Source organism: Eretmochelys imbricata, chromosome 21, assembly GCF_965152235.1.
Source record: "Eretmochelys imbricata isolate rEreImb1 chromosome 21, rEreImb1.hap1, whole genome shotgun sequence".
Lineage (NCBI taxonomy): Eukaryota > Metazoa > Chordata > Testudines > Cheloniidae > Eretmochelys > Eretmochelys imbricata.
In genome coordinates, this window is record NC_135592.1 from 14,387,698 (window position 1) to 14,400,592 (window position 12,895).

The 12,895-nt window shown below is 40.7% G+C and overlaps 1 protein-coding gene across 3 annotated transcripts in view; it reads right to left on the reverse strand.

Annotated features, from left to right (window-relative positions):
* Nucleotides 1–3,612: 3,612 nt before the first annotated feature.
* Nucleotides 3,613–12,895, reverse strand: part of CEPT1 (choline/ethanolamine phosphotransferase 1) — a 42,748-nt gene continuing 33,465 nt past the window's right edge. For all 3 annotated transcript variants that reach the window (XM_077839242.1, XM_077839243.1, XM_077839244.1), the window contains exons 6-9: nt 8,458–8,589; nt 6,372–6,530; nt 5,830–5,955; nt 3,613–4,512 (exon numbers count right to left, since the gene is read on the reverse strand). In XM_077839242.1, the coding sequence (XP_077695368.1) occupies nt 4,393–4,512; nt 5,830–5,955; nt 6,372–6,530; nt 8,458–8,589 (537 nt within the window). In that variant the 3' untranslated portion in view covers nt 3,613–4,392. The remainder of the gene's footprint in view (nt 4,513–5,829; nt 5,956–6,371; nt 6,531–8,457; nt 8,590–12,895) is intronic.

Here is a 12,895-nt window from a genome sequence, read left to right on the forward strand (position 1 = left end):
GACGTTCTACCCAATGTGTATTCCTGAAGGGCTCCCATTGACAAGGTGGTTTCATGTTCTTTTTATAGCGAACGGCTTCATTGTTCCAGACTTACATGAGCTAAAAACGACTCTGCAGATTTTGATGAGGCTTCCTGAAAGGCACCTGTTGGCTTAGGCGTTGATGAGAACAGGAAGCCTAAAATAGACCATGTGAAGGAGAGCAACCTGGGGTTTGGCGGGAAGTTGCTTGTTTGCACTAGCTCCATTTCGGGGGGATGTGTGCCATAGTGGGGCACATGGGAAATCGGCAGCTCAGTGTAGGGAGACAGCATTGTTAAAATTCAGTGGTGCATGCGTTCCTGAAAAGCTGTACTCTTCTGTCCTGTTGTGGATGCTGAATTTTAAAGCTCTTTTCCAGTTCATCTTTTAGAGACTGCATTGAGCTTAATTATGCTTGTCCATCTCTCCCCTTTCTTTATTGCATTCTTACAGGGAGCATAGTGCCAGAGTCCAAACTGGTACTGCCTGCAGTTTTGACTGGCCCCAGTGGGAAGGAACTATCTGGATAAAGCCAGATACCTCACTCCTGCAAGTGCTGGGATGGTTTCACAGATGGGAGAGCTTGCTGCACTCTTTCCTAAAATACACACAGGTTTTTCACTTTACACAATGATGCCTCAAATGACTGCCGCCTTTAGACCCTAGAGATTGCCCAGATGTGTGTGTTATATGTTACCAAAGAGATGAGCATTTGTTCTTTGCAGTACTTAGGAGTCTCTCATGGAACATGACCCCATTGTGCTAGGTGTGTACACAATTTATTAGGTGTATTACAATAGTACATAAGATCCCCAGTCCTGGACCAGGACCCGATTGGCCCCTGGTCTGCCTACTGACTACCCCTGTCCTTAGGGAAGATAGTGACCCTCTGCTGTCAGGCAGTTATCTTAGACCTTAGTCCATCCCATGCTTTGCTGCACATTGAGCTACCCACGTTTGCCATCCTTGCCTGTCAGCTGCCTTTCTCTCCACATCTTCCCATTTCATGTTGAGGTGCTGTCAGGCAGTAGAGAGAGAAAAAGGCAGGTGGCAGCCATTTTGAGGGTAGCTCATTGTGCAGTTCTCTGAAGTAAGTGTAGTTTTCCCCTCCTCTTTCCTGTCTCTGTGGTGGTGAAGAGGTGGAGCTAATAATTCCTTCTGAATGTGGTGAGACTTTAGTCACTCTGTTCTCTTGTGGGAGTGAATTCCAGTCATGGGCCATCTATGATTCTGTCAGGCTCTGTCCTCAGCACCTGTAAATCTAACCTATAAGGTTGATATTGTCCCTGAGAAGCAGAGTTATTATGGCCAATCCTAATCAGAGAGGGAGAGACTTTGAAGATTAAGGCTGGAGTTGAATTTGATTCAGTATGCAGTGGGGAATCAGTGTAATGTCCAGAGAACCCAGATGAGCTTAAATTCATAACTCCGTTAGACACTAAAAATCATGGTCTTTATACAGACACTGGGTTTATGGTTTATTAAAACAATCAGTAACTCGCTAACCCCCTTTTTTTTTTTTTTGGTACTCTAGCTCAAGCGGTGTTAACAGGTCACTTCACCTTGAGTAACACACATTGTGAGACCAATTACTTATGCTAAACAATCTGTTCCACCTTGTATTTAGCTGTGACAAGTACCTTTCCCAGACCTCAAGAAGAGCTTGGTGTAGCTCCAAAGCTTGTCTCTCTCACCAAAAGAAGTTAGTCCAATAAAAAGTATTCGCTCACCCATCTTGTCTCTCCAGATCCTGAAAGGCATTTAGGTGCCTAGCTCCCAGTGGTTTCAATGGGAGTTAGGCTCCACAATGCCTTTGAGTATCTGGGCCTTATCCTCCCCCGTGCCTCAGTCCCCCACCTGTAAAATGGAGATAATAACACTGCTCTACCACTCAGGGGCATTGTGAGAAAAAAATCATTAAAGATTTTGAGGTGCTCAGACACAACAGAAATGGGGACTATATACGTACTGTATATAGACACAGTTTCTGTATCACACTCTTTGCCATAAGTTTGAGATGTCTTATAAATTAAAAAAAACCCACAAACCAACCAATGTTTTTGTTTCATTGGCCCCTAGATAGAGGGGAAATTTTCTGCCTGGTAGTGTGGTTTTTAGGGGTAGCTCAAAGCACCATATGTCACATTTTGTTTTCAAGACAGTGAGGTTTGTACTTATTCTGATGCGTTCCAGGAAGTTCTACATGCAAGAGAGAGTTCTGTAAAAGCCCTGCACCCAGTGCTTGCTTGTACTCTACATCAGAAAGGGTAAAGTTTAAGGTTGAACTTGCAACGTTCGGTCTCTTTGGCCTTATGAAGTATGATACACTTTACTTAGCAATCTCGTTCAGTTTCTCAATTAATTCCACAACCTTAGGCCCATATATGTATAATAATCTGCAATCACATAAATAGAGACAGTATCATAATGCATAAGGACAAAGTTCATTTATTACAGGCAATTTGTACAGTACCTATATGCATACACTTTATGAGCAGTAACATTTCTCAAGTATAAGGAGCAAGCTCCCCACAGCACCTGGTAATGCTGAAGCTTTACAAGCAGAAATGGGAAGTCTTCCTCCTAGAGTTAAGACTAGGGGTACTGGAGCTACCAGTTAGTGAAAAGCCTGGGAAAAGGTGCATCTTATAGCATTTCCTGGACAGGCTTTAGTTTAGACGTATTTCCAGAAGTGAAGGCCTCATGTTGACTCCCTCAAGCCTCACCCTTGAGACATTAGATTAATTAACAATTAATTGTTCCTGACCAACACAAATGGTGCAGTGGATCAGACTGGGAGCAGTGGTCTCTGAGATAGCTAGACAAGAGGAATTTTAAGGCTCTGGGACTGCAGTTGGTAAGCAGCACTTTAAAATTTCCTATCTTGATCAGGGTCTTCTGTGCCCTTGCTAGTAACCGGCAGCTCACTGTATGCACTGATGTGGCTCTGAGCTGAGCCCACTCATGGACTAGTCAGTGCAAATGTACCTTTGAGTGGCTTTTGCCTTTCATTTTAGTATTTAAATGGCAGGATACAACGGATGAGCAGGGGTGTAAGTATTCAGTTTAGATTGATTTCAGTAGGTTACATCTTGCTTTGGTCCTGGAACTCTGCATCAGCACATACACCCTTAGATCAGCATGTGACTTCTGACAGAGCAATCATATGGGAAGAGATTCCTGGAGAAATATTTGACACATTGAGGTTGTGCAACTCCTAATACCTAAAAGGGGGCAGTATGGCTTATCACTTAGAGAAGTGAAGTAGAATCCAGACCCGAAGTAGAATCCAGACCCTTAGTAGTCCTACTCCAGACCCAATATGAACTACTGGGAAGTTATTTAGATTCCTTGTGCCTCAATGTACCACACATAAAATGGGCATAATATGCCTATGGCTTCGGGAGCTGGGCTGTAAGGCTTTGCTAATTAGCAAAGAAAGTGCTTTGAGATGCTTGGTTGACAGGCACTGTAGACACATGAAGCATCATAAAAGTCTCTCTAAACAGCAGTTCAGATTTTGCTTCATCAGACCAAGTACTTAACCCAGTGTGACAAAGCAGCTGACACACATGGAAAGACAATTGTAGCTCTTAGAATTTCCTTATTTATTAAAGAGCAGAAAGAAATTTTTGCTTAAATTCTATACGTAAAAAAGTAACAGTAAAATTTGTTTTTAAAGTTTTTCCACTGAAGAAAATTATGAAATAAGTTTTCTTTTTTATTTAAAAAAAATTAATGGACAAAGACACCACACTATATTGCATGCTGATAGTCACCCCCTTCTCCGATAAGGTCCCACTAAAATATACTGTTGAACAGTATATGTAAGCAAATGAACCACCTCAATCTGGACTGAAAGTCACTTCAGCTATTTCAGCCACACAAGCTAGTGGGATCTCTCTGTTTTACAAGCTCAGCTCTTTAGTAAAAGAAATTTCAAGTGGACACTAAAGTATTTCACTAAGATGATGAAATATTAAAATTATAAAGCACATTTTTTGCAGTTTGTAAATATACTACATTAGAAATTTCAGTTGTTAGGGATCCATTCACCATAGATAGTTTATTCTGTTTTCAAGGTAATTACAAAGACAAAGCATTACTCCCTGCATGCTTTCCTGGGCACAGAACCAGTAAAGTTGACTACATGATGTTTGACTGGAGAGTACTTGGAATTCACTCTCTCATAGGCAAAGACTAGTTAAGGAGTGTTACCAGTAACAAAGAATAAAAGTTATACAACGTTGATTATAATAAATTAGATTTGTTCTTATCTGCTCCTTTTGCCTTAGTCTCCTAAATATGTTCATATTCTTCCCTATAGAAAACACTTGTTTCGTATTTCTCATCACAGCAACCACCCAGTCGCTAATGGTGATTAGAATGTGTAGAAGAGACCTTGATTCTGAATACATGGATGCGCAGATGGGAAGCAATCTGATTGCACACACTGATGCAGTAGCGGAGCAAATCAAAGAGGGAAAAGATCTGCAAAGGGAAAAATGACATGTGTTAGATCTATCTATACTCGACATGAATGTACCATGTTTCATCTATCCTTCATGTTATCACAGTCTCTCTAAAAGCATCAAGGACTGCTCTCTTGAGTCCTTCTCTCCCTCCACTAAAGGTTTATTCCTATATTCTTCATTTTTCAGCCTAGAATTTAAATCTACATTTCAATAAAAGAAAAATTGTAGTGACTGTAGAAAGCTTTTGTAAGAGGTCCCATGATTTCAAGTGTGGAATTTTGATCTTACTTTGGGACAAAATGTACACAACGTTGTATTTGAATGTATTTTAAAAGTGTTCCACTGTAATGGGAATGATCAAGTTTCAGCATCATAATTTATGCAGGTTGAACCTTTATTACATACCAAGCTCCCAACTAAAACACACGCCCCAGTGAGGATGAAGTGAATGTACTGTAATTCCCTAATAGCTGGGCTTTTCCACCACTTGCAGCTAGTACAGAAAGAAGTTCCCAGCTGCTCACAGGATTAAGCAGCTGTAATCATGTTACACCTGCACAGCATGTTTTAGAATGGCTGTCTAGAAAGTAAAAAGAAAAGGAGAACTTGTGGCACCTTAGAGAGACTAACAAATGTATTTGAGCATAAGCTTTCGTGAGCCACAGCTCACTTCATCGGATGCATTCAATAGCTCACGAAGGCTTATGCTCAAATACATTTGTTAGTCTCTAAGGTGCCACAAGTCCTCCTGTTCTTTCTGCGGATACAGACTAACACGGCTGCTACTCTGAAACCTGTCTAGAAAGTGGCAGCCTGATCTGAACTTGGTTTGGTTTTCAATGCTCTAATCAAGGACAGACATGGCTATATAGCCAAGACTTCCTCTGAGAGACTGGTCCTGGCAGCTACCATTGCTCTGACACTACATGAATTTCAGGAATTCCACCGGTGGGTTTGTGTGTTATTGAGCTTTTGCTGTGGTGCACCCCAAAGTGTGGAAATTATGTTCCTGCAAAAATACATCTCAGCGCATTTCTCCCCAATGGGTTCTAAACCTAGGACTTTGAGTACTGCTCATTCAACATAGCTTTAAAACTGTGTTTAAACAGAGTGGGGTCCATAAGCCCAACCAAACCATGTTTCAGCCAAATTAGCCTGAACCCTGTTTAAAACTGATTCAGGCAAGAAGGTTCCCAAGTCCATGCTTCTTGGTGAAAACTGGGTGTGATCTGTGCACAACTGGCACAAACTCTGTATGCGTGTGGGGAGTGTGAGCGAACAAGCAGATGCAAAAAAGATCATTGATAAACAGAAAATACAATGACCTACTTACCATGGCAATCCAAAGTACAATATATTCATCAATAAAGCTGTTAAAGTACTGGTCCAAGAACAAAAGTGCTGGACCTATGAATGCTGTATCATGCAGATGCATTTCACTTTTGGTCATATGTGCAACCTATTAAAAAAAAAAAAGAGAGAGAGACAGACACAGTAGTCTAGTCTAAACAAATCACAAAATATATTTTGACCCAATATTTTCAGCTGATTAACAACACATCCTTATAGAGTATTTTAATGAAATGTCACCAAAAATTATTGCAATGTAAATTACATGCTGCTGGTTCATTCCTTTGTGGGCTATGACAAATTTTCAAGAAAAATGTGGGTTGTAGCTACCAATTAGAACCACTACAGATTCATGGGATATACAGAAGTTGCATTAAATCACTTTAATACAGCGAAGGAAGGGTGTGGCTCGTCAATTCAGGGAAACTGACATTGTGGGGAAGGTAGACCTTTGAGAAACTATAAAGACCATCTTATACAATAACAAAGATAAAGGAAAAGAATCAACGACTCCGAGACACTTACCACCAATTTGTTAGTTATCTTAGCAGATACAAAACCAAAAGTAAGTATATACAGGCAAGGATGCTTTTCAAAGAGCTGTACAGCAGATTTCTTGTAGATCATTGCAGCTAATATGATCACTGACCCAATATGAAGAAAGGGTGAAAGGACACTTGTTCCCTATAGTGAGGGAGAAGAAAGTGTTAGCTTAATGAAAAGTGCACACAAGTGAACAACAGATGTGTTGTGTGCATATTATTTAAATTAAAATGTGCCTGTCTGAACTCACTTGTGCCAATAGTGAAATGTGACTGAGGGTGTCAGCTGATAATGTGGTTGGAGCCTTTGGTTTGAAGGTCTCATAAATTGTGTGTTGCATGAAGAAAACATGCAGTTTCAGCTACAAAACAAAAAATGTATGTATTGGGGCGACAGGGAGGGAAGAGAGGAGAAGGCTTCAAATTGCAAAAAATGGTGCTGTGGTTATCTTCTAACTCCTGTACAACAGGAAGGAGATGATTCTGTTCTTAAATGACAGGGGCCCAAACATGTGTGTGTCTGTTTAATGGTGAAAAGAAAAGGAGTACTTGTGGCAGCTTAGAGACTAACCAATTTAAATTCAGGTGGTTCCGCAGTTTCTTTGAGAGCGTGTGGTGATAATACATTTTTGTTAAGATGTCAATGCTCAGAAGCAAAATATAACTAAAGACTAGTCCAACTCACTCAACTGGCACAAACACAAAAACCAGACTCTCCCAAAAAGTTCACAAAACCTTCCACAACTCCTCCCACCCCCCCCAAAAAAATCACAAGTCCCTTAAGAAAGAAGTCTGACAAGAATATTAACTTTTACCCCCTCTGGAAGGTCAATAGCTTTCATATTCTTGTCAGAAGCAAAAACACCAAACAAAAAGCATGCGCATCAGAGAGGGAGTCTGGTTTGGATAATTCATGGAGTCTAGAAGGTAAGACCTTGTAGAACATAAGAATAGCCACAGTGGGTCAGACCAATGGTCCATCTAGCCCAGTAACCTGTCTTCCAACAGTGGCCAATGCCAGGTGCTTCAGAGGGACTGAACAGATCAGGCAATCATCAAGTGATCCATCCCCTGTCATCCGCTCCCAGCTTCTGGCAAACACAAGCAGACAAACTCTGACCATCCTGGCCAATAGCCATTGATGGACCTATCCTCCATGAACTTATCTAGCTCTTTTTTGAGCCCTGTTATAATTTTGGCCTTCACAACATCTGCTACCACAGAGTTCCACAGGTTGACTGTGCATTGTGTGAAGAAGTACTCCTTGTGTTTGTTTTAAACTTGCTGCCTATTAATTTCATTGGGTGACCCCTAGTTCTTGTGTTATGTGAAATGGTAAATAACATTTCCTTATTCACTTTCTCCACACCAGTCATGACTTTATACACCTCTATCCTATCCCCTCGGAGTCGTCTCTTTTCCAAGATGAAAAGTCCCAGTCTTTTAAATCTCTCCTCATACAGAAGCTGTTCCATACCCCTAGTAATTTTTGTTGTCCTCCTCTGCCCCTTTTCCAATTCTAATATATCTTTTTTCAGAAGGAGCGACCAGATCTGCACACAGTATTCAAGATGTGGGCGTACCATGGATTTATATATTGAGGCATTATGACATTTTCTGTCTTATTATCAATCCCTTTCCTAATGGTTCCTCACTTTTGGTTCACTTTTTTGATTGCCACTGCATAGTGAGTAGATATTTTCAGAGAACTATCCACAATGACCTGAAGATCTCTTTCTTGAGTGGTAATAGCTAATTTAGACCCCATCATTTTGTATATACATAGGACTAATGTCAAAGCATGGGAGGTGATTTTATCGTTCATCTATTTCAAATCCATCCTTTTAAAACCTTTTCTCAATTCCAAAAGCTACTATTTTCATTTAGACAAGATTTATCCCTTTTTTCAAGCTAGTAAACTAGGTGAAAGTGGATTTTACACCAAAAGCAGACATTACATTAACACACTTGAAAGCATATCAGTTTTCTATAAACCATCATGCAAACTACAGAGCACTCAGAAAAGGTGGTAACATAACAGATTCATAAAAGCAAAACAAAGCACTCACAGCTATAGTTGATCCATTTTTGCCAACACCACCTGTGAAGATCACACCAAAATAGTTTGTGCAGGAGAATATGGTTCCTGCAACAGTACAAAGAGCTGGGAATATTTTCATTTGAATATTCAGCACTGGAATCTTGACAATAGAGAAATAAAAAGATTAAAATATGTACAATTAATCTAAAATCGTGTTTACCTATTTCAAGTAAACTCAAACACTCCACTTTTCTAACTCCACTTGGGTTTTCCTCTCTCCCCCCAAAATTAGTCAATATTGGTTTAAATTTCTACGAACGAAATTTGGGAGGAATTTTTCTCACCCGCCATATCAGCAAAATTCCCTGATCCATTTGCTTTTATATTTAATTACCAGAGAAGAGCAGTCATGGAGCAGAATCCCTTTCTCCTAATATTATCCTTCACAATGCTGGACACTTATCAACCAACCTCTAAAACCTGAGCCGGGGTTCCTCAGCACGGAGAGAACAGAGGCCTAGCACAGGTGAAAGGATAGACCCCACACTTAGTATCCCAGCCCTGAGTGCAGGGTGAAGCCAGATATCAGTGGGGATTAGATGTGAAGACCCATAAACTGGACCACACCCCAGAGGACAGACAAGGTGTAATGAGAGGAGGCATGATAGGGAACAGCAGAGAGGCAACCAGCCACTAAGGTTACTTTTCAAAGTAAGACGGGAGTGGGTGGCTGGGCTGGTAGCAAGGGAGTGAGAAATGAGGGCAAGGTGGGCTGGGAAGGAAGACTAATAATCCTCTCTCATCTTTTCGACATAGTGCCTTGGGCGGAGAAGTAATTATAAGAAGAGAGGGAACCACCCAGCAATAAGAGTTCAACCTTATCTATCCAACTGCTAAAGAACAACTTGAACCCTCCAGTAACAAGCATCTACGCTCATACCTTTTCCAAAATGAGTAAACATGCGCCGTAGTGAACATCACCATATGTCTATTTCATATGGGACCCTAAATGGGTTCAAGTTGTTTTTATTTTAGTATTTTGAATTGCATGCCCAGTCTGGTTTTCAGGCTTTTCTAATAGATAATTCTTAGCACTTACATCATGCTTTACAACTTCAAAGCACTGTGCAAACAACAATCTGACCATACACACCCCCATCTTTGATACTTTATTATCCCCATTTTAGAGAGAGACAGCAAGTGACTCAGCCAAGTTCACTTTGAATGAGTGGCTGGAACTGGGATTAGAATTCAGTGGGTTCAAGCAGATTTTTTGTTGAATTACAAGGTGAGTTACAGGTTTCAGAGTAGCAGCTGTGTTAGTCTGTATCCACAAAAAGAAAAGGAGGACTTGTGGCACCTTAGAGACTAACAAATTTATTTGAGCACAAGCTTTTGGGAGCTACAGCTCACTTCATCGGATGCATGTAGTGGAAAAAGGTGCAGTTAGAGACTAATCTGGCTCTGTAGTTCTATCCATGTGTTGCCCATATGGAGCCTACAACCAATACCAAGCGGAGGAGGAGGAGTAACAGCACCTCACCTGATTGTTGCTCTGCACTCTGGAGTTCCCCTTGAGCAGGAAGTTCTAATTATGCTCTTTTGAACAATCTCAGGTACCCCTCCTACCCAGCCTGCTTACTCTGCACTTTTGCTCAAAGACAGGATTCAGACAGTGAAACCGCAACAGAGTGAAGAGAGCTAGCTGAACTGAACAATTCAGTAACAAACACACCATTACTCTCAGAGCTGCTCCAGAGCTTGTACCACTCTTATTAAACAGCCCGGCTGTGCTGCCATCTGTTTTGATAATGATGCTTTCTCCAGTGGTCAGTGGAAGTATTTGAGAATGGGGTGATGGGGTTGCGCTTCTTGGTATATGTGAGGAGAGAAGAGCAAGAGTAGCATTCTGCCCATGGTGGAATCTGTACAGAGGAGGTTTCAGGATGCCACAGAGAAAGGAGTTGCAACAGTCAAGAGATCTTGTACGCTGGCAAAAGAACAGGATTTATAATTCACCACTAGGGCAGCTCCAGGAACAATGTACACAATACAGACAGTGGAAACTGTAACGTAGACAGGGCTCAGAGTAGGGTGAGACCACATCATGATAAAAATGTTTGATTCCACCTGAGCTATATCTATATTATGGCTCCCACCACTGCTATCACTGATGGAGCTGCACCAAGTGATTAATTACAAGGTCCTATTTTTGCCCAGCGTAAACAGACCCTACATGATAGGAGATGAAGGCAAGGACAAAGACTTCCACAGTGGTGGAGTGAAGGAAGTTAATGTTGCAAAGCCGTGACAAAACCGATTTGCAGCTAAAGTAAATGTGGGAAGAGTCCTGAGTCAAAGATTATGCAAAGGTTAAGAACGGCGGAGACAAATGGATGGCGTGAGTCAAAGAAGGAAACAAGAGATAGAGTTCTGCTGGAGGATGATCCTCATACTTTATTAACACTTCTGTCTTTAGAGTGTTTAGCTAACAGAGGCTGAGATAAAGCCACAGGTTTACTTATTCTTTGGTATTCTACATAGAATTGTAGCCCATACTATAGTTTTGCCCTTTACACACAGCTTGATCTTGCCAGGTGTTGACCACTGACTTCAGTGGGAGTTAAAGGTGTGCAACACTTAGTAGGACTGAATGTATAGTGCTGAAAAGAGTCCCAGGTCAGATCTTCTTCAGATAAAGGATGCTTCTCTATTAAATCCTTTGAAGTTGATCAAGACTGGTTATGCCACTGCAACAGCAGGATACCCAACTTCAAAAATAGAGTGCAGTCTGCTTAAAAGTAATGGTGTTTCAAGTTCTGCCACAGAGAAGTAAGCATGTCAATAAAAATAAATGTCACAATGGGTAAGTGCTCTAATCTGTTCTTGGGCAACCAGTGTTCAGATCCAGATTCCTTCGTAAGGGAAAATTAGTTTGGGACACTTATTCATGACTCATTTTAATCCGTTTACCTCCTATAACTAGGCTTGGAAGAACTAGATTTTGAGCTGTAAATGTCAATTTCACTGCACACACCAGCCAATGAAAAAAATATGACCATAGACAATAATCAAAGTTTACATATAGGCAAAGTAAGAGAAATGCTACTTGAGAACTTAGAGTTTTAAGGGTATATCCTCTGAATATTTTGACATGTGATGTTGACAATTTGCATTTTAATGGTTGTAAAGCTTTAACTTTTTGAATCTCAATGTCTCCTGTCATTAGATAATTATTGTCTGACACCCTCCCCCATTATTTGACCTTCCCATAATTTCCACAACGGTGAATATTTAAAGTGATAAAAATTGGAGGAAAAAAAAACTAACTTAAAAATAAACATCAATATAATCCATCAAAATTATAAAGAAATAAAAATGGAATTCTTCCAAGCCTACATATAACTGACCCATAGCTCAACATGTCCACAATCAACAAAACCTCTGGTCAGGAGGGAGAATGAGGAATCTGAGAGAGAGTCAAGAATGACAGTTATCAAGATGAGATGTGTCAAGGAAAGGGAACAAGTTGAAGGGTGAAAGGCAGAACACAGAAGATATCAGAATCAGAAACAAGAACAAAGCAGAAGTGAGAATAAAAGGGGGAGGAGTTCTGACTGGATGTTATCAAGATCCCATGCTCCAGGAAGTTGGAGATGTAGGGAAGAAGGGAGACCATTAAAGCAGCAAGTAGGGTCAAGAGAAAGTTGACTGACAGCACACATGAAACGTGGAGAGAAAGGAGGCAGAGGAGAAGGAATAGTTAATGATGAGACAAGAGAAGGGATGGGAGCAGGGATTAGAGACTTACGTACCACATGTGAAGATACTTCTATCATCAATGTTGGTGGCTGTCAATGGAACAGGATTCATAGAGGGTGAGGTACAATAAAGTAGTGGAGCGAACCACGACTGAGATGCAGACAGGCAGAAGAGCAATGTTGAGGGGATAGTACTCCATAAAAGAGAACACATTTAAATAGTGGTATTTCTCCCTATAAATATTTCTTGTGATTTGATTCTTTTCCTTCATAGTTCAGATTCATAGAAGGTAGTGTGGCAGAACAAACCGGGCTAGTCATAGTGGAAGGTTTAAATCAACTTCTCCTCCCTGTAAACTTTCCAATTACCTGAGAGTATCTTTTTGCCTAGTAAAGCATTAGACAAATTTCTTGACTGCCTTTCTACATGGTCTTCAGCTCTTCTCATATGTATGGCAAACTCCACTTACTACATGAATTAAAATAACGCATAGCGCTTATAAAACATTTCACAAATATTACCCTAATTAATTAATCCAAACAGTGCCCATGTGAGGTATTATCCTTATTTTACTGATAAGGAAACAGATAAGGAAGGCTTAAGTAATTTACCCAGTGTCACAGAGTGAGTGGGTGTCAAGGCTGGGATATAAATTCTGAGTTCACAGGCTCATGCTCACACCTCTCCACCACTCTACACTATCA